Source organism: Ranitomeya imitator, chromosome 10, assembly GCF_032444005.1.
Source record: "Ranitomeya imitator isolate aRanImi1 chromosome 10, aRanImi1.pri, whole genome shotgun sequence".
NCBI lineage: Eukaryota > Metazoa > Chordata > Amphibia > Anura > Dendrobatidae > Ranitomeya > Ranitomeya imitator.
Genome location: NC_091291.1, coordinates 45452131 through 45475302, shown reverse-complemented (window position 1 = coordinate 45475302; position 23172 = coordinate 45452131). Strand labels below are relative to the sequence as shown.

Genomic DNA, 23172 nt, shown 5'->3' with positions numbered 1-23172 from the left:
TCTGAATAAATTTAATTGATTATAATGGAAGCGATAAAACTTGTGAAATAAATGTTCTGTAAGTAAATATACTTTGCCTTACCACTGCCTCCATTTGAACTAACAGAAACATAATTTAATTTTCTATTTTCAGGTCCCGGAGGTTCCAAATTCACAATTGGCAAGTCCATCTGGTTGCTCTGGGCGCTAGTATTTAACAACTCTGTTCCAGTCGAAAACCCAAAAGGCACCACAAGTAAAATCATGGTTCTCATCTGGGCATTCTTTGCAGTAATATTTCTAGCCAGCTACACTGCCAATCTGGCTGCATTTATGATCCAGGAGGAGTATGTGGATACTGTGTCTGGACTCAGCGATAAAAAAGTAAGGGATTAAGGATTTGTGTTATTGATATTTATTACATCTGCTAAAGTTTTTGGCAGGTGTGGAGAAAAAAAAAGAGTCATAATGTTTTCAAAATATAGGTATTAATTGTTTATTTCTATAAATTAGCAAAATGCAAAGTGATTGAACAAAGAGAAATCAAAATTAAATAAATATTTTATATGACCAGTCCACCATTTGCCTTCAAAACAGCTTCACTTTTTTTTTCTAAGTCTAAAAAAAAAATGGTAGAATTGTATGTTTTTTTAAACATTTTATTCAATTTTCAACAGTTTTCAATACATCATATAGTAGCTGAATGGTGTGATTCAAAACTACTTTCTCCAAATAATCAAGTCTTCATGGAATTATGTCAAAGGAAAGATATAAAAGTTATGGCTGTTGTAAAAAATAAAAGAGTAAAAATAAAAAATCAGGGAAAGAACTACAGCCGTCACTAAAAGTAATGAGACTGACTCAAATTTTGGTTTTTACAAAGCTTCAGTTTCTATAGTAGCAATTTGCACTATCTGTAGATTGTAATGAAGAGTCATCAGATAAATTGCACAAATTGCAGTCAATTCCTTGCCATGAAAATTAACTTAATCACAAAACACTTTTCCAGGAGATAGGAGTATAAGAGATGTCTGGTAGATGCTTGCCTTACTTTCCCTAAGGAAACAACATTCATGGTTGACTCACTTATGGAGAAGTTGTAGGTGATCATAATCAACGTTCGTCTGACAGTAATTTTATGGTCATCTTTTCTATTCGCCTTAGAAAAATATTTTGAACACAAATTAGGATTGCCAACTCTGAATCAGTTCAAACTACAGATGCATGAAAGCAAAATTGCCCTATCGGCACGTTCAGGAAACTTTTTTTGGAAAGAACATTGGAACTGGAGACAAAATTTCAACATGTCGGATAAATGCCTTCTTTCGAGTTTTTAGAAAAGAATACCCATTAGAGTGTGGTAAGATGCTACTAAAATTTAACTGATAGCAAAGAAACTAAGAAAGTGTTTCTGAACTAAGGCTTCAGGTAACCCTAAGGTATCTTGGTAGGAATCTCGAATTTAAATGCACAAAACATTGCGTTAAACTTCAGGTCCTTTGAAAATAGGTTGGGAAAACACTCCGGAACTGAGTAATTTCATGTTTTCCCTGCCGTCATAATTATACTGAAATAAATACAATGTATACTGTGGTAAAGGTGCTATGTATCATAGAGGTAGAGATGTGTCATTCCTCAACTTGTCTCTAAATCTAACATATCCAGAGGTCTATGATGTGAGATATTAAACAAACATGAAAAAATGTCAGCCATCCATCAGCCATTTGTCACCCATAGGTTCCCTTGCTAATGCAATTTATATATTTATTGTGAACTTTTTTTCTGTATGGCTGTGATTAATGACTTTTTGACGGATACCATTTGTCACCAATGGTCTCCGATGTTAAAAACCATTTATTCTGAGTGAACACTTTTTTTTTTTACAAATTGTATAAGTCAATATAGGAAAGTTTAGGGATAGGTACTAGATCTGTTTGGATTGACAATAAGTAGCTATACAGCCTCAATGTACTGCCATACAGGCCCTGTTGGACTACATGTGTACAGTTATTCTAATTAGAGATGAGCAGATTGATCCACAGAGAATTAAGATTGAGTAAAGTTTTATTAAATTTGCAGTTTTACATAAACGTGAACACTTTGATATTTGACTCATGGTTCACACACAAAAAAAACACCATTTCACAGTACAAGCTTTTATGATCAGTGAGTATCTCTCTCTTCTGTAGAGTATAAGCTCTTAAGATCAGAGGGGTCCTCTCTTGAAGTGTGCCATCTCTTAAGATCAGTGTTCCATAGTATATAATCTCTTATCGTCAACTAGGTTCCCTGTCTCATTTCCCCACGTGTATTTTCCAAGCAATTACAAGCTTTCCATAATTCAGATTCGAACAAGTTTATTCGGTGAAGCTGGTGAATTGGGATCTCAAAAGATTCACTCAACTCTAGTAGACACATCTCTATATGCTGGAGTTTAAGAAATGTGTGCTAACAATGTAGTGAGTGAGTGAGTGATTTGCTATGTGTATGGTTCAGAAACTAAGACAAAAAAACAAAGAGAGAAAATACCCTGTAGCAAGTAAAAAAAAATAGTAATGGTACATGTAAATAACATTGGGCACTTCGTTAACAGTGTTTTGGTTTAAAAAACATAACAGCCATCCCACTACGACAAGGTGTACCCTAATCAGGATGGTAGTTAACACTGGTGGTTCACATCACTTTGTGTCAGCAGACATGAAAATAGATAAGGGCAGAGCAGGACCTGAATATTGACTGTTCAGACACTTGCCTGTGGAAAGCTATATAAACAAAATGAACAGCCCAAAAAAGGGGAGTCACGCCCCTTTCTGTAGAATGTACAAAAAAATTAAACAAGACCTAAAAAAATTCAGCCAGAGCATATGTTGGTATAAGCACAATACATAGGTGTGTTTTCACACTCTCGCCATTTAACCCCTTAATGTACGCCGATATGCCTGTTAACAGCAGCAGTTAAGGGGCCTTATTCATCAGTGCCACTTTTTAATGGCGCTGAGAAATAAGTGTATAGCTCCCACCAGCATTGAAAAGTCTCTGGGATCTCAGCTACTGGAGGTAGCAGAGACCCCACAGAACATGATTTGGGTCAGTTTTTACCATCCTCAGTCATGTGATCACAAAAAAAGTCAGCTTTTCAATATTATCTAGCACATCAGAGGAGAGAGAAATGGGATCCCCCGATACCTCCACCATCCCCGGACCCTCCTACTCCATCCCCCTGGCCCTCTGCATTATTTTCCTGGAAGAAAATGGTGGGCACATGCACAATGCGCCTGCCGAGATCTGATGGCCAGTATCCGGAAACAATAGGAGATTTTTTTCTTTTAGCTCATTTTGATCACTGTGAAAGACCATATCACAGTGAGCAAAATAAAAAAAATAGTAAATCAAACCCTCCGTTGTATTGTTTTCCATTCTTTGCAGTTAGGGTTAGGTTTGGGGTTAGGGTTGGAGGTAGAGTTAGGGTTTGGGCTAGGGTTAGGGCTAGGGTTAGGGTTGTATTGTGGTTAGGGTTGTGTTGGGGTTAGGGTTGTGTTGGAGTTACGGTTGTGTTGGAGTTACGGTTGTGTTGGAGTTAGGGTTGTGGCTAGTGTTAGGAATGTGGTGGGGTTATGGTTGTGGTTAGGGTTGGGATTAGGGTTAGGGATGTGTTGGGGTTAGGCTTGGGAATAGTTTTGTGTTAGGGATGGAGTTAGAATTTGGGGATTTCCACTGTTTAGGCACATCAGGAGGTCTCCAAACGCGACATGGTGCCCGCCATCGATTTCAGACAAGTGCTCCCTTCTGAGCCTTTGCATGCACCCAAATAGTGGCTTTCCTCCATGTACAGGGTATTTGCGCACTTAGGAGAAATTGCACAACAAATTTTGTGGTCCATTTTCTCCTGATACCCTTTGTAAAAATAAAAAAGTTTGGGTCTAAAGTAAATTTTTTGTGAAAAAAGATAAATGTTATTTTTTTTCCTTCTACACTGCTTTAGTTCTCGTGAAGCACCTGAAGGGTTAATAAACTTCTTTAATGTGGTTGTGTGCACCTTGAGAGGTGCAGTTTTAGAATGGTGTCATTTTCTGTCATATTGACCCAACAAAGTCACTTCAAATGTAAGGTGTTCCCTAAACAAAATGGTTTTGTCAATTTTGTTGGAAAAATGAAAAATTGCTAGTCAAGTTTTAACCCTTATAACGTCGTAACAAAAAAAATTATGCTTCCAAAATTGTTCTGATGTAAAGATGACCTGTGGGAAATGTTATTTATTAACTATTTTGTGTGAGACGACTCTCTAAATTAAGGGCACAAAAATAAAAATTTGAAAATTGCAAAATTTTAAATTTTGGGGGGCTGAATTTCCATTTTTTCATAAATAAATGCTAGTCATATCGAAAAAAATGTTACCACTACCATGTAGTACAATATGTCACAAAAAACAAATCTCTTAATCAGTGGAATCCTTTGAAGTTTTCCAGAGCTATAACCTCATAAAGTGACAGTGGTCAGAATTGTAAAAATTGGCTTGGTCATTGAGGTCAAAATTGGCTTGGTCTCCAAGGGGTTAACAAGCAGAACCTAAGATAAAAACAAATTTAATACTGCTTAATTTTTTAGGTTTTGGTCTGTGTGTATGGATCCTCAAGATAGAAACATTTTTTAAGAGAACCTGTCAATGTTTTTACACATGGAAATAGTGGTAATGGCTGAACAGTCGCTTGTCCACCAATACAATTGATGCCTTTCTTTAGAGAGATATAATTTGCCAGTTACGGAGAAATTTAATATAGACGCCATATGCAAATTATGCTGGAAATGTATTGGGGTGTATGAATGTGGTCAAAATAAGCAGTTCAAGTGCATTGACATGCCCTCTAAGTATTTCTAGCCTAACTTTTATGTGTCGTTTCTGCTATATTTTGCATGACTATAATTTTTTTGGCGAAGGGAGATGAAGACAGCATTCACTCTTACAGTCATAACACTACTTCCTTGTTTAAAAATGTGCTGACAGGTTAACTTTCAATGATTCCTTCATATTAATATCAAGTTTTGGTTTTAAAGTTTGAATAGAACTATTGAGCCCTTTATATGTATACTTTAGTGGTTTGGTGTTTAGTGGTACACAGCTGAAGATATTTTCGAAGATTTTGAGAGAAGACCCTTAAAATACAAAAAGACACGTTCCGGTTTTGTAAAAACAAGTTGTTTATTTCATGCGCTTTTTGCTATGATCTTGTGATCAGCTCATGATCCAAGTCATTTGACTAGTCAGATGTGTCATGTAACTAAGACATGGGAAGTGAATGCACAACAGTAACTGTCTATCATTATTCCAAATGAATCAAGCTCAGTCTCAACAGAGAGCAATTGTTGGTGAAATGTAGCAAAAAGAAACAGTTTGACAATTAGGATATCGTTAAAACAAAACTTTTAACTGGGCAACAATAGTTTCTGGTTTGTTTGACGAAGCCAACTTGGATCCACATGACTTCAGCCGATAAGTGAGCTGGCTGATATCATAGGAAAGAGAAAGTAGCCTATCATTAAACATGGCCTCCCTATAGCAAGGCAAAGAGGTATTTTGACCTTGGCATCGTTGAGGAGGTGCATGCTGATTTTACAGATATTTCCTTAATGAAACCACATGATTGCAGCATTTCAATAGAGTGGTTAGTCACTCGGAATTAAAAATACACATTACCATCAATAGATCTTGAGTCAGAAGTGTTGGAAAAACCTACTAAATATATATAATTGTAAGAGATGTTTCTTTTTAAACATACCTTCCTAATGTCAAGAAAAACAAGGCTGGATATAGAACTTAATATCTTAAAATAGTGCATAGCATAATTGCTGCCGACATGCTGCCACTTTTGTTTCCTGCGAAGAGCATAATCATCCTCTTCAATCAACATTGCTGGTTTACACATGGATGAGGTACCAGAATTAAAATTGAAAGTGTTCACAATTCTGTAGTGTTGCAAACATTTTCATTCTAATGCAGAAATCTTGAAATCTTATCACAATATGTCATTAGACGTTTTTAAAGTTTTGGAAGAAAGCAAGGTGTACATTGTAAATGAAAGCAAGTATCGCTATTTCACCAAGAAATTTTACAAATCATATATATATTTATTAATTGCTTTAGTGAGACAGCAAGCTAATTGGTGTGAGGCAGTAACCCCTGTTACAGCTAGGGCGCGCTGTTTGTGCTCCTCAGAATGCGCACGGAGGTGAAGTAAGGCCATGAGGGCATACTGCAGACACAGGTGTGGCTGTAATTAGAATAGTGAAGCAGTGACTGAATAAAAGCCCTGTAGTACAGGTGGAGGTGTGTCAGTTTTGGTTTGGAAGCAGACAGAGCTGTTGTCTGCAGAGCTCTTTCTGTGTGGAGCAACACAGGGGCAAGAGGAACCAAGGGGACTGAACCCCTGCATCCCAGGCTGTCTTGTGTTTGCCAGGCTGCAATCCGGAGGACAGCGTGAGGTGCGAGGTGTGAGTAAAGAGACTTGGTATCAGCGGGCTGTCGCTCCAGGGAAACTGGACAGAGGGAAGTCTGGTCTGTGTAAGGACTGCAAATTGAAGCCAATTATTATGTATTTCTGATGGACTGTGTGAAGAAGCCGTGTACTGTGTATTTTCCTTTGGCCTGGATGAAGAAGCCATTGACTGTGTATTGCTAATAGACTGTGTGAAGTAACACAATAAAGGAACATTTTGTTTGAACTTGCTTGGGTCACTGCCGTTTCACTGTGTATGGTCCTACCACTGCATTACATATGGTGGAAAGAATGCGGGCCATGTGAACTAAGGCATACCCAGAGAGTGCTACAGATCATTGTGCAAGTCTGCTGGAGAAATGGAGGACCTTTTGGAGCAGGTTGTGCTCAATCAGCAATGGCTTCAGCAAGAGATGCTGCAGTTTCAGCGTTCGCAGCAAGAAGTTCTGCAGCAGCAAGAGCTGCAGTTGCAGCAGCAGGAGCTGCAGTTTCAGCGGCAGCAGGAGGTGCTGCAGTGGAAGCTAGCAGAGCTTCAGCATGTTAAAAAGGAGACCCTAAATTGGGGGGTGAACAGTAGAGTCCTGAAGAGTCCCCAAAGGTAAGGGGCTATCATTGGGTGTACCAGTGGTCCTATGTAGAGACTTGGCCTGCAAGGTCTCAAGCAAATTACTTATTGCAGTTGGTGGAGGAATGGCTCCAGCCTGAGTTTTTTTCCACATTTGAGATGATGGAGAGAATTGTGGTTGATTGGATGGTGAGGGCTTTGCCGGCCACCATGCAGCGTTGGGTCGGGCTAAGGGACCTAGGCAACCTGGAACTGTTGATAGAATTGATTGAGCGGTATAAATCCATTAAGGATGTGGCACCAGAGACCGGGCATGGGGCTAGTAACTGCCCGGTGACATCTAAGCCCATGGACTGTGGGAACATCGTTCAGGAGTCTGTGTGTGCCCAGCCAATCTCTGTCACCACTACCGGCACAGCCGGCAGCGAACCAGAATTGTGCCAGGTACTTGTGAATGGGTGCCAGACAGAGGCTCTCCTGGGCACGGGGAGTAAAGTGACTCTGGTTCATTGGTCCCTTGTTGCCAGGGACAACCCCAAAGAACCGAAAGTGGAGGTGATGGGTATCCACGGGGAAATCCAGGAGTACCCGACCGAGGGGGATGATTTTTCCACACCATGTGGGGACATTAAGCATGTGGTGGGAGTGGCAAAGACCCTGCCACATGGGGCTGTGTTGGGGAGTGATTTGCCCCTGTTTTGGTCCCTGTGGGAAACCAGGGTCAACCATCTCATGGAAAGTGTTGTACCGGGTGCAGAACCCAAAGATATTGAGATACCTGCCATAGGGGTCGCCAACCTAGGGACAGAGTGTAATCTTGATAGGCTCCCCCTAGAGGTAATGGCAGGAGAAACTAAAAATGTTGTTTCAGGCATAGAACCCGAAGATCCTAAGATGTATGCCACAGGGGTCGCCAATTTAGGGTTAGAGTGTAATCCCGATAGGCTTCCCCTAGAGGTTTTGGCAATAGAGGTTGAGGGGACCCCATTGAACCCTGAGCTGGAGATGTTCCCTGGTAAGGTCGGGACAGCTGAGATCCAGGGTCTCACACAGAGACGCTGGTATAGAAAACACAGGTATGAGAAGAACCGGGAGTGTATGGTTGCGGAGGCGACTGGGGACGTGCGCACCTGAAACCCTCTGGCACCGGCCAAGGATGGACCCAGGGGTCAGGGTAACTTAAATAGAGCACTCACTAGACCGCAATGTCGGGAGGCTCAGGTTTGGGTGCGACATAATACAAACATATGCTCAGAGTTGTTGGCGCAGTACACGGCATTTCAGCTTGATGTAGTCACTGAGGCATGGGTAAGGGTGCAGAGGAAAGAGTACCAGGGGCGCGAAAGCAGAAACTTAGGTGGCAAGATGACCAGCGGGGTTAGTGTACCCATAATAAACAAAGTCAAGACCACCCAAAACGGGCCCAAATCTACCGTTAAACAGAAAAGAGGGCTTGGCTTCTGCAATGGAGAACGGGGTGGTGGTCTGTAATGAAATATGGAGAGACACAAAGGGGAGGGATGCATGCACCGATCAATGGTTCCGGTCCCTTCTATGGTTTCCTAATGTAGTGTCGAGCGGGGATGTCACAGGAGCATACAGATGCCCTGTCTTTGGCCCATACAGGGTAAAAAATGTTCAACCCCACAGGTATGAATTGGGGGAGGATATGTGAGGCAGTGACCCCTTTTACAGCTAGGGGGCACAGTTTGTGCTCTCCAGAATGCGCACGGAGGTGTAGTGAGGCCATGAGGGCATACTGCAGACACAGGTGTGGCTATAATTAGAATAGTGAAGCAGTGACTGATTAAAAACCCTGTAGTAGAGGGGGAGGTGTGTCAGTGTTGGTTTGGAAGCAGACAGAGCAGTTGTTTGCAGAGCTCTTTCTGTGTGGAGCAACACAGGGGCAAGAGGAACCAAGGGGCTGTCTTGTGTTTGCCAGGCTGCAATTTGGAGGATAGTGTGAGGTGCACGGCGTGAGTAAAGAGACTTGGTATCGGCAGGCGGTTGCCCCAGGAAAAATGGACAGAGGGAAGTCCGGCCTGTGTAGGGACTACAAATTAAAGCCGGTTACTGTGTATTTCTGATGGACCATGTGAAGAAGCCGTGTACTGTGTATTTTCCTTTGACCTTAATGAAGGAGCCATTGACTGTGTATTGCGAATAGACTGTGTGAAGTAACATAATAAAGGAACTTTTTCTTTGAACTTGCTTGGGGCACTGTTGTTTCAATGCGTATGGTCCTACCACTGCATTACATTAGGTAAATGATATTTCATGTCACCCAACTTATCCTGGTGCTCACCTTTGCGATTAAACCTCATGAATGCCTTCTTGTCTGCAAAGTATCTTTCTCAAAAAGAACCATGTAGCACAGATTACTAGGGTCATTATTCATTAAAGGGAACCTGTCAGCAGGATTGTGCTCAGTAACTTACAGACAGTGTCAGGTCGGCACTGTTATACTGATTTCAATGATACCTTGGTTGATGAAATCCGTCTTGTGGTTGTTGTTTAATCTTTATTTTCAGTTTTGTGTTAATGATATGGTCGTACTCCGGATGGCCTGTGGGGGGTCTTCATGTGGTGCTCTGATTAGGTAATCATCTGTATGTCTTCTGACAGGTCACTGATCCCTCACTGACCTGCCCCCTAGTTTACATAATGAATATATGTACATAATGCAAAAAAAAACCTTCTGCAAACAGGCTCCATCATAATGGAAGTTTACTTTGTTGTTCATACATGTACTTGAGGTTATCCTGAGGAGTATAAAAAATATATATTTTAAAACGGCGCAGTAGCAGCTATCGGCGTATATAGAGATGATCTGATAGCTACGATTGCGTAGGTGCTGGCGGCGCCATCTTGCTAGAGAAGAAAGAAAAATTTCCTCCTCCAAGATGGCGCCGCCGCGCCTGCGCAGTAGCAGCAATCGGATCACCTCTATACACATCGATAGTTGCTACTGCACAAGCACAGCTAGCACCGTTTTAAAATTGTTTTTTTTTTATACTCCTATCAAGGAATAATGAAGAGTTAATGCATTCTGCCTTGTTTGTAAAGCATATATGAAGGAAGCAAAATATCAGAACAAAGCACATATCAATAATCATATTTAGAAATATAAAGAGTTTTTGCTGCTGCTTTACAAATACAATAGCAGCTATTGGATCACCTCTTTATACACCGATACCTGGTACAGCGCAGATGCGCCGGGCGCCACTGTCAAATGAATTTTTTTTTTATATCAGGATAACCTCAACCACATTACATGTAAGCACAGTACTCATGCGATTATGCTTCAGCGCAGGTTTCACGGCCATCGCCAGCCTGCAGGAGGGTTTTTTCTTCAGCATGTACAGATATTCATTATGTGAACTAGAAGCAGGTCAGTGAGGGATCAGTGACCTGTCAGCAGTCTGCATTATGAATACCTAATCAGAGCACCACATGAAGACCCCCCACAGGCCACCCCAGGGCATGTAATTCACCTGATGAATCCTGGTGGTCGAAATGCGTTGGGAAGCTTATAGAAAATGCATAGGGCTATTTTTCTGCAGGGACAGCTATGGACTGCCCTGGTGATGATGGGAGATAATGGGACCTCAGGGCCAGATAGTACCTAGTTTGAGGGATTGATAGGACTTATTTTCTGAATGCCTCTGGATGCCTCCAAGGTGATTGATACACACATATTCCACTACTCGGATCCACTGAATGTGTGCTATTGCTCATTTTTCTCCTATACACCTGGTCTTTTTCCTAGCGTGACAATAATTTAAAGGACAATAACCCAGAGTGGTGCCTAATTACTGTTGATTGCCACCATTTTCTTTGAAAATGGTATGTGGCAGTCATCTAACAGGAGGGGGTAATATTATATGGCATGGCCACTGTCAAGAGCAATCCGTTTTTTATTCGTTATTACTTGTGATGGGCGAGCATGCTCCGATAAGGTGTTATCCGAGAATGCTTCTGTCCTAATTAAGTATATTTGGCGTTCTCGAAAAAAAACTTTAGTCATCACTGCTGTGCAAAAGCCACAACACATGCAGGGATTGCCTGTTCACCTTGAGCATTTTTTCGAGCACGCCGAACATGCTCGATTAGGACTCAAGCATTTTGTATAACACCTTATCGGAGCATGCTCACTCAACACAAGTTATTACCTGACATCAACATATACAGTTAGGGCCAGAAATATTTGGACAGTGACACAATTTTCGCGAGTTGGGCTCTGCATGCCACCACATTGGATTTGAAATGAAACCTCTACAACAGAATTCAAGTGCAGATTGTAACGTTTAATTTGAAGGGTTGAACAAAAATATCTGATAGAAAATGTAGGAATTGTACACATTTCTTTACAAACACTCCACATTTTAGGAGGTCAAAAGTAATTGGACAAATAAACATAACCCAAACAAAATATTTTTATTTTCAATATTTTGTTGCAAATCCTTTGGAGGCAATCACTGCCTTAAGTCTGGAACCCATGGACATCACCAAACGCTGGGTTTCCTCCTTCTTAATGCTTTGCCAGGCCTTTACAGCCGCAGCCTTGAGGTCTTGCTTGTTTGTGGGTCTTTCCGTCTTAAGTCTGGATTTGAGCAAGTGAAATGCATGCTCAATTGGGTTTAGATCTGGAGATTGACTTGGCCATTGCAGAATGTTCCACTTTTTGGCACTCATGAACTCCTGGGTAGCTTTGGATGTATGCTTGGGGTCATTGTCCATCTGTACTATGAAGCGCCGTCCAATCAACTTTGCCGCATTTGGCTGAATCTGGGCTGAAAGTATATCCCGGTACACTTCAGAATTCATCCGGCTACTCTTGTCTGCTCTTATGTCATCAATAAACACAAGTGACCCAGTGCCATTGAAAGCCATGCATGGCCATGCCATCACGTTGCCTCCACCATGTTTTACAGAGGATGTGGTGTGCCTTGGATCATGTGCCGTTCCCTTTCTTCTCCAAACTTTTTTCTTCCCATCATTCTGGTACAGGTTGATCTTTGTCTCATCTGTCCATAGAATACTTTTCCAGAACTGAGCTGGCTTCTTGAGGTGTTTTTCTGCAAATTTAACTCTGGCCTGTCTATTTTTGGTATTGATGAATGGTTTGCATCTAGATGTGAACCCTTTGTATTTACTGTCATGGAGTCTTCTCTTTACTGTTGACTTAGAGACAGATACACCTACTTCACTGAGAGTGTTCTGGACTTCAGTTGATGTTGTGAACGGGTTCTTCTTCACCAAATTAAGTATGCGGCGATCATCCACCACTGTTGTCATCCGTGGACGCCCAGGCCTTTTTGAGTCCCCAAGCTCACCAGTCAATTCCTTTTTTCTCAGAATGTACCCAACTGTTGATTTTGCTACTCCAAGCATGTCTGCTATCTCTCTGATGGATTTTTTCTTTTTTTTCAGCCTCAGGATGTTCTGCTTCACCTCAATTGAGAGTTCTTTTGACCGCATGTTGTCTGCTCACAGCAACAGCTTCCAAATGCAAAACCACACACCTGGAATCCACCCCTGACCTTTTAACTACTTCATTGATTACAGGTTAACGAGGGAGACGCCTTCAGAGTTAATTGCAGCCCTTAGAGTCCATTGTCCAATTACTTTTGGTCCCTTGAAAAAGAGGACGCTATGCATTACAGACCTATGATTCCTAAACCCTTTCTCCGATTTGGATGTGGAAACTATCATATTGCAGCTGGGAGTGTGCACTTTCAGCCCATATTATATATATAATTGTATTTCTGAACATGTTTTTGTAAACAGCTAAAATAACAAAACTTGTGTCACTGTCCAAATATTTCTGGCCCTAACTGTATGCTAGCATTAATCATTTAATTGAACCTCCATGGGAAGAATATGTGTGTCTAATTTGATCTACCTTATTTTTATATTTATTATACCTGATTGAAGGTTCAGTAAGGCCGAAAAAAGACATTTGTCCATCCAGTTCAGCCTATATTCCATCATAATAAATCCCCAGATCTATGTCCTTCTACAGAACCTAATAATTGTATGATACAATTATTAGGTTCTGTAGAAGGACGTAGATCTGGGGATTTATTATGATGGAATATAGGCTGAACTGGATGGACAAATGTCTTTTTTCGGCCTTACTAACTATGTTACTATGTTACTATGTTACTATGTTTATATAGGTGATGAACAAATTCATTGATTCTTTGGTCACTTTTTCCATAGTTCGATATTTTGTGATTGTATAGTAATACATACATTCTGGCCCAAATACTATACTTATACTACAGAATTCTGCTCTTTGTGTCCGTCCCTGAGTGTCCTTCATTGTAAAAGGACAGAACATGATCTGACAGAAACGTAGACACCTGTAAGTCTCAACAGTTTACCTCACAGAAATAGAACTGTTATGTTTCAGCAGCTTCTCGGACTAAAATCCCCTGGTAATGTCACAATTAGTGATGAGCGAGTGTACTCATTACTCGAGATTTCCGAGCATGCTCAGGTGTTCTCTGAGTATTTTGGACGTGCTCAAAGATTATGTTTGTGTCCCCGCAGCTGCATGATTTGTGGCTGCTAGACAGCCTGAACACATGTGGGGATTCCCTAACAAACAGGCAATCACTGCATGTGTTCATGCCCCAAATCATGCAGCTGCGGGGACACAAACATAATCTATGAGCACATCAAAGATACTCGGAGAACACCCGAGCATGCTCGGAAATTTCGAGTAATGAGCACGCTCCCTCATCACTAGTCACAATCTCTATTCTGACAGAAGCAGTTGTGATATCATAGTATCTTACATCATAGAAGCACAGTCATGATGTCATAGAATCTTATTGAGTAGAAACAACTTGGGATGTCACAGTAACCTACGTGACTAATGTATGAAATCATTTAGCTAAATTAGTTCTCATGCTTCGCACTGACGAGGGCCAACAGCCCGCTACGTCATCACAGGTCATTTCCACAATGCATTATTGGGTATGGAAGCATCGCGATGAGCGGGAACACTGTGAGGGACGCCAGAAGGTGACAATATCATGATTTTTTATTTTAATTCTTTTTTTTAACAATTATATAGTTCCTAGGGCCTGGAGGAGAGTCTTCTCTCCTACACCCTGGGTACCAACCACACATGATCCGCTTACTTCCCACATGGTGGGCATAGCCACATGCGGAAAGTAAGCAGATCAATGCATTCCTATGTGTGCAGAATCCCCGCGATTCCGCACAAAAAATCAACATTCTGCATTTTTTTCCAGAATGCGATTCCGCCGCTGAAAAAAAAGCAACGTGCACAAAAATTGCGGATTGCATTCTAATAATAGGATGCTTAATGTATGCATTTTTTTTTCGTGGTTTTATCGCATTTTTATAGTGAAAAACTGAGAAAAAAACACGAAAAATCCTGAACGTGTGCACACATGTGCCTAATACATGTGAATAACACCACCGTATGTGGATGAGAATTTCACAAGAAAACCACTACAAAGAGACATTGTAAACTGAAGAAATTGGAGTTTAAGGTTATGTGCACACGTCAGGATTATTTACAGAAATTTCCTGAACAAAACCTGACTTTTTCCGCAGGAAATCCGCATGCGTTTTTCGCGCTTTTTTTATGCGGATTTTTCCGGAGCTTCTCAATGCATTAAATAGCGGGACATCCGCGAACAATACGCGAAATTAATGAACATGCTGCGGTTTTTACCGTGATGCGTTTTTTCAAGGCAAAAAGTGCAACATGTGCACAAAAATTGCGGATTAGATTCTATTAATAGGATGCTTAATGGATGTGTTTTTTTCGCGGTTTTTATAGCGAAAAAACGCGAAAAATGCAGAACCTGTGCACACAGCCTCAATGGTTACAAAAGAGATCTTTATACAAAGAAAAAATATATTTTTAAAAATGTGTAGGAAAGACAGATAACAATAGCTGATATTTTGTTAAAATTGATGTATGTATATACTATTGGTCGATCAAATATGCCTCAATGGTAATGGCATCATTGTCAAGTTGTATCAAGTATGGTAAGAATGAATTTAACAGTGATCCTGAGAAATAATCTTACCCATAGATAAAGGAGGCCAGAATTGTTATAAAGAAAGAGTACAAAAGATCCCTTATGCACATTTCACGTGTTTTGAGAGTTTTGATCCACCCGCGATTGTTAGTGGCAGGTCCTGGCTGTGATACACAGCCATCACCTGCCGGGTGCGGGGCAGGCTCGCTACATGAGCCTGCTCCATACACCAACATCCAACTTGCTCTGTATATATACAGCGCATGTCATGGGAGGGTTAACTAAAACACGTACATTGTTGCATGAGCTAACTTCAGTAATAATACTTCAGTTGCTTACAAAGTGGCTACCAATAGAGTTGAGCGACCTTGACCTTTTTAGAGTCGAGCCGGGTTTCGCGAAACCCGACTATCTCAAAAGTCGGGTCGAGGGAAATCGGCCGATTATGACGTAAAGTCGGGATCGACCGAAACACGAAACCCAATGCAAGTCAATGGGGCAGCATAGTCGGCAGTGAGTGGGGGCCAGGAAAACACCTAGAGTGCCCATTTTAATGTCAAAACCATCCATTCTTCTTAATGAAGCTTGTCAAGCGTAATTTACCTTATAATAATTGGAAGGCATTTGAAATTGGGGGTCATTTGGCTAAAGTTGTGGTGGGTAGGGCTGGTTCAAGTAATTAGTGGGCCCAGGAAATCTGGACCACGTCACGGCAGTGGAGCAGGGAGAGGTAAGTATTTCAACTTTGCAAGTGCTGTGAACCTGAGCAAGCAGGGGGGGCCCACTCGTTGGCATTGGCACTGGCACAGGGCCCCTCAAAGTACAGCGGTGTGTTTGCACGGCGGGGGCGCCTCCCACCGGCAGCAACACTTTTGCGTACCATGAGAGGCCCTGTGCCAGTGACGTCGCCAACTAGTATTCCTCCCCCCACCTGATGAAGGAACCTGCACTTTCATCTGCACCTTCCTGTTTGTCCCCGTGTAAGGTGGTATGGTATGCGGGAAGGGGGACCTGACTTTCAGCAGGGTCACAATCTTGCAGTGTAGCGTGCACGGGAAATGTTGCGTTATGGGTCAATGTACCAGCAGACTCATCTATCACTGGCTGGGCAATGGGCAGGATGAGGAGGAAACACAGATATAGGCCCAAAGAATAAAGTGGGCTAAATGCAGTTCAAAATTGGTAACACAGGACTAATCAGGGGGCATTGCAGTGGAGGACAACTGGAATGAGAGGCTGACACAGAGAGTAGGCCCAAATCAGTAAGTAGTCGAAATGCAGTTCAAAATTGGCAACAGTAGTAAACAGGCGGCACAGCTTTGTTCAGTGGAGGAGAACAGCAAGGAGTGGCAGACACCGATAGTAGGCCCCAACCCAACTAGTAGGCCAAATGCAGTCTAACATTAACAACTACTTAACGAGCGCCTGAAAACGGAATTTCATGACAGGAAACCAGGAGAACAGCAAGGAGCAGCAGACACCGATAGTAGGCCCCAAACCAACTAGTACGCCAAATGCAGTTGTTCCGTTTAACCACAATTTAATGAGAGCCTGAAGATAGAAGTTCAGGAAAGGCAACCTGGAGAACACCTTGGAGCGGAACACACTATCTCTCTTCACCCCATACCCAATTTGTAGGTCTAATGCAGCGTAGTTTCCAACAACTACTAAACGAGAGCATGATGATCGAAGCATTGGCGAGGAAACCTGGGGAACACCTTGGAGTGGAGCACACCATCTCTCTACACCCCATACCCAATTTGTAGGCCTAATGCAGCGTAGTTTCCAAAAACTACTAAACGAGAGCATGATGATCGAAGCATTGGCGAGGAAACCTGGGGAACACCTTGGAGTGGAACACACCATCTCTCTACAGTGGAACACACCATCTCTCTACACCCCATACCCAATTTGTAGGCCTAATGCAGCGTAGTTTCCAACAACTACTAAACGAGAGCCGGAAGATCGAAGCTCAGGAAAGGCAACCTGGAGAACACCTTGGAGTGGAACACACCATCTCTCTACACCCCATACCCAATTTGTAGGCCCAATGCAGCGTAGTTTCCAACAACTACTAAACGAGAGCCGGAAGATCGAAGCAATGGAGAAGAAACCTGGGGAACACCTTGGAGTGTAACACACCATCTCTCTACACCCCATACCCAATTTGTAGGCCTAATGCAGCGTAGTTTCCAACAACTACTAAACGAGAGCCGGAAGATCGAAGCAATGGAGAGGAAACCTGGGGAACACCTTGGAGTGTAACACACCATCTCTCTACACCCCATACCCAATTTGTAGGCCTAATGCAGCGTAGTTTCCAACAACTACTAAACGAGAGCCGGAAGATCGAAGCAATGGAGAGGAAACCTGGGGAACACCTTGGAGTGGAACACACCATCTCTCTACAGTGGAACACACCATCTCTCTACACCCCATACCCAATTTGTAGGCCTAATGCAGCGTAGTTTCCAACAACTACTAAACGAGAGCCGGAAGATCGAAGCTCAGGAAAGGCAACCTGGAGAACACCTTGGAGTGGAACACACCATCTCTCTACACCCCATACCCAATTTGTAGGCCCAATGCAGCGTAGTTTCCAACAACTACTAAACGAGAGCCGGAAGATCGAAGCAATGGAGAAGAAACCTGGGGAACACCTTGGAGTGTAACACACCATCTCTCTACACCCCATACCCAATTTGTAGGCCTAATGCAGCGTAGTTTCCAACAACTACTAAACGAGAGCCTGAAGATCGAAGCAATGGAGAGGAAACCTGGGGAACACCTTGGAGTGTAACACACCATCTCTCTACACCCCATACCCAATTTGTAGGCCTAATGCAGCGTAGTTTCCAACAACTACTAAACGAGAGCCGGAAGATCGAAGCAATGGAGAGGAAACCTGGGGAACACCTTGGAGTGTAACACACCATCTCTCTACACCCCATACCCAATTTGTAGGCCTAATGCAGCGTAGTTTCCAACAACTACTAAACGAGAGCATGAAGATCGAAGCAATGGAGAGGAAACCTGGGGAACACCTTGGAGTGGAACACACCATCTCTCTACACCCCATACCCAATTTGTAGGCCTAATGCAGCGTAGTTTCCAACAACTACTAAACGAGAGCATGATGATCGAAGCATTGGCGAGGAAACCTGGGGAACACCTTGGAGTGGAACACACCATCTCTCTACAGTGGAACACACCATCTCTCTACACCCCATACCCAATTTGTAGGCCTAATGCAGCGTAGTTTCCAACAACTACTAAACGAGAGCCGGAAGATCGAAGCTCAGGAAAGGCAACCTGGGGAACACCTTGGAGTGGAACACACCATCTCTCTACACCCCATACCCAATTTGTAGGCCTAATGCAGCGTAGTTTCCAACAACTACTAAACGAGAGTCGGAAGATCGAAGCAATGAAGAGGAAACCTGGGGAACACCTTGGAGTGTAACACACCATCTCTCTACACCCCATACCCAATTTGTAGGCCTAATGCAGCGTAGTTTCCAACAACTACTAAACGAGAGCCGGAAGATCGAAGCAATGGAGAGGAAACCTGGGGAACACCTTGGAGTGTAACACACCATCTCTCTACACCCCATACCCAATTTGTAGGCCTAATGCAGCGTAGTTTCCAACAACTACTAAACGAGAGCCGGAAGATCGAAGCAATGGAGAGGAAACCTGGGGAACACCTTGGAGTGTAACACACCATCTCTCTACACCCCATACCCAATTTGTAGGCCTAATGCAGCGTAGTTTCCAACAACTACTAAACGAGAGCCGGAAGATCGAAGCAATGGAGAGGAAACCTGGGGAACACCTTGGAGTGTAACACACCATCTCTCTACACCCCATACCCAATTTGTAGGCCTAATGCAGCGTAGTTTCCAACAACTACTAAACGAGAGCATGATGATCGAAGCATTGGCGAGGAAACCTGGGGAACACCTTGGAGTGGAACACACCATCTCTCTACAGTGGAACACACCATCTCTCTAAACCCCATACCCAATTTGTAGGCCTAATGCAGCGTAGTTTCCAACAACTACTAAACGAGAGCCGGAAGATCGAAGCTCAGGAAAGGCAACCTGGGGAACACCTTGGAGTGGAACACACCATCTCTCTACACCCCATACCCAATTTGTAGGCCCAATGCAGCGTAGTTTCCAACAACTACTAAACGAGAGCCGGAAGATCGAAGCTCAGGAAAGGCAACCTGGGGAACACCTTGGAGTGTAACAAACCCTCTCTCTACACCACGGAAGGGCTGATTCTTAGGAAGGAAGGCTGTCGGAAAGAAGCAGGGCGCGTCCGAGGGTGATTATATTCTTATTAGGTATATACTCACCCTCGGACGCGCCCTGCTTCTTTATTTGTAATGAATGTTTATTTGCAATGTGGTTTTGACTTACTCTATTTTTTTGGTAAATAATGATTTTATTATTTTCATTGTTTTGCATCTTCTTGGCAATAATATAAAGAAGACGCGACAGGACAACACTCGGTGGATGCCATATCTGTGTTTAAAATTGAAAAAACCTTTCAGTTAACTACTTGCAGGAGAAAGTTATTGTAGCTGGTGGCCATTTTTAGTACTGTACCAGATTTTTGTTGTATGTGTTTGTTTTTAATGTTAAAATGTCTGCATTTGATATCTCTCCAGTATTTTCTTTTTTATAAGCAAAATACTTATTTTTATATTTTCTGATGTTGGTTGAAGGGGTACACGGGCAGCAGTGGTGTGGTCAGTGGAGGCCTAGTGGAAGGAGTCACCGCAGACAGGCATCGAAGGCCTAAAATAATAACACATGGCTGTAGGCAATTTTAAATTGGTTCCAGGGGTACACGGGCAGCAGTGGTGTGGTCAGTGGAGGCCTAGTGGAAGGAGTCACCGCAGACAGGCATCGAAGGCCTAAAATAATAACACATGGCTGTAGGCAATTTTAAATTGGTTACAGGGGTACACGGGCAGCAGTGGTGTGGTCAGTGGAGGCCTAGTGGAAGGAGTGACCACAGACAGGCATCGAAGGCCTAACATAACAAAAATGTCAATACAATGGTATTGTCAGTGGCAGGCATTGAAGGATGTCAGCGCATAGACTAAACATTGGTGGAGCTGTGAGATAATTTTGCAAGTGGTAGAGCACTGTTTGAGCTGGGGTGGGGGGAAACTGTCTTGTGGCCGGCGGTACAGGCCCAGGGCCCCTCATATTACAACGGTGTGTCTGACGTTGGGTGCGCACCACCACCGCCAGAGACACTTTATTGTACTAGGAGGGACCCAGTGGCAGTGCCGTCGACCAAAAGCGGGCTCACCCACCTCTTCAGACAAACTGCACTCTCACGGGTGCTGTCGCCAAGTGTCGATACCACGGCCCCGTGTGGGGAGTTTGGCCATTTAGTGAGGTGTAAACATGTCGTATGCTGGACAATCAGGTGCAGAAAATTACGAGATTGGAAAAGGCATTCAGAATAGTCCACAGGCAAGACCTTTTCATAGGAAAGCTAGGTGTCAGCCGGGCAAGGTGGGGCAAAAGATTTCGAAATCCAGTTGTGGTTCATTTTAATGAAGGTTAGATCATCTACATTTTGGGTAGCCAGACGAGTCCTTTTTTCTGTTAGTATTGAACCTGCAGCACTGAATACTCTTTCTGATAGGACACTAGCTGCCGGGCAAGCAAGCTCCTGCAATGCATATTCTGCCAATTCTGGCCAGGTGTCTAATTTTGATGCCCAGTAATCAAATGGGAATGACGGTTGAGGGAGAACATCGATAAGGGATGAAAAATAGTTTGTAACCATACTGGACAAATGTTGTCTCCTGTCACTTTGAATTGATGCTGCAGTACCTGTCCTGTCTGCGGTCATAGCAAAATCACTCCACAACCTGGTCAGAAAACCCCTCTGGCCAACGCCACTTCTGATTTCTGCCCCTCTAACTCATCTGGTCTGCTGGCCCCTGCAGCTCATGTGAGAACGATCACGGGCGCTGTGTGCAGGGAATGCCAGAAGCAAACGGTCAACAAGAGTTGATTGTTTGGTTGCTAATATTATTTCCAAGTTCTCATGTGGCATTATATTTTGCAATTTGCCTTTATAGCGAGGATCAAGGAGGCAGGCCAACCAGTAATCGTCATCATTCATCATTTTAGTTATGCGTGTGTCCCTTTTGAGGATACGTAAGGCATAATCCGCCATGTGGGCCAAAGTTCCAGTTCTCAAATCTGCGGTTGTGCTTGGTTGAGGGGCAGTTTCAGGCAAATCCACGTCACTTGTGTCCCTCAAAAAACCAGAACCCGGCCTTGCCGCGCCACCAATTTCCAGTGGCCCCGGAAAAGCTTCCTCATTGAAAATATAATCATCCCCATCATCCTCCTCGTCCTCCTCCTCCTCTTCGCCCGCTACCTCGTCCTGTACACTGCCCTGGCCAGACAATGGCTGACTGTCATCAAGGCTTTCCTCTTCCTCAGCTGCAGACGCCTGATCCTTTATGTGCGTCAAACTTTGCATCAGCAGACGCATTAGGGGGATGCTCATGCTTATTATGGCGTTGTCTGCACTAACCAGCCGTGTGCATTCCTCAAAACACTGAAGGACTTGACACATGTCTTGAATCTTCGACCACTGCACACCTGACAACTCCATGTCTGCCATCCTACTGCCTGCCCGTGTATGTGTATCCTCCCACAAAAACATAACAGCCCGCCTCTGTTCACACAGTCTCTGAAGCATGTGCAGTGTTGAGTTCCACCTTGTTGCAACGTCTATGATTAGGCGATGCTGGGGAAGGTTCAAAGAACGCTGATAGGTCTGCATACGGCTGGAGTGTACGGGCGAACGGCGTATATGTGAGCAAGTCCACGCACTTTGAGGAGCAGGTCGGATAACCCCGGATAACTTTTCAGGAAGCACTGCACCACCAGGTTTAAGGTGTGAGCCAGGCAAGGAATGTGTTTCAGTTGGGAAAGGGAGATGGCAGCCATGAAATTCCTTCCGTTATCACTCACTACCTTGCCTGCCTCAAGATCTACAGTGCCCAGCCACGACTGCGTTTCTTTCTGCAAGAACTCGGACAGAACTTCCGCGGTGTGTCTGTTGTCGCCCAAACACTTCATAGCCAATACAGCCTGCTGACGTTTGCCAGTAGCTGCCCCATAATGGGAGACCTGGTGTGCAACAGTGGCAGCTGCGGATGGAGTGGTTGTGCGACTGCGGTCTGTGGACGAGCTCTCGCTTCTGCAGGAGGATGAAGAGGAGGAGGAGGGGGTGCGAACAGCTACAGCCAATTGTTTCCTAGACCGTGGGCTAGGCAGAACTGTCCCAAACTTGCTGTCCCCTGTGGACCCTGCATCCACCACATTTACCCAGTGTGCCGTGATGGGCACGTAACGTCCCTGGCCATGCCTACTGGTCCATGCATCTGTTGTCAGGTGCACCTTTGTGCTCACAGATTGCCTGAGTGCATGGACGATGCGCTCTTTAACATGCTGGTGGAGGGCTGGGATGGCTTTTCTGGAAAAAAAGTGTCGACTGGGTAGCTCGTAGCGTGGTACAGCATAGTCCATCAGGGCTTTGAAAGCTTCGCTTTCAACTAACCGGTAGGGCATCATCTCTAACGAGATTAGTCTAGCTATGTGTGCGTTCAAACCCTGTGTACGCGGATGCGAGGCTAAGTACTTCCTTTTTCTAACCATAGTCTCATGTAGGGTGAGCTGGACTGGAGAGCTGGAGATCGTGGAACTAGCGGGGGTGCCGGTGGACATGGCAGACTGAGAGACGGTGGGAGATGGTATTGTTGCCACCGGTGCCCTAGATGCAGTGTTTCCTACTACGAAACTGGTGATTCCCTGACCCTGACTGCTTTGGCCTGGCAAAGAAACCTGCACAGATACTGCAGGTGGTGCGGAAAATGGTGGCCCTACACTGCCGGAAGGGATGTTGCGTTGCTGACTAGCTTCATTGGCCGAGGGTGCTACAACCTTAAGGGACGTTTGGTAGTTAGTCCAGGCTTGCAAATGCATGGTGGTTAAATGTCTATGCATGCAACTTGTATTGAGACTTTTCAGATTCTGTCCTCTGCTTAAGGTAGTTG

The 23172-nt window shown here is 43.7% G+C and overlaps 1 protein-coding gene across 1 annotated transcript in view; it reads left to right on the top strand.

Annotated features, from left to right (window-relative positions):
• GRIN2D (glutamate ionotropic receptor NMDA type subunit 2D) overlaps window positions 1-23172 on the top strand; it is a 593213-nt gene that overhangs the window by 469824 nt on the left and 100217 nt on the right. Inside the window, exon 8 of the mRNA XM_069740746.1 lies at window positions 134-363. Coding sequence (XP_069596847.1) covers window positions 134-363 — 230 coding nt within the window. The remainder of the gene's footprint in view (window positions 1-133; window positions 364-23172) is intronic.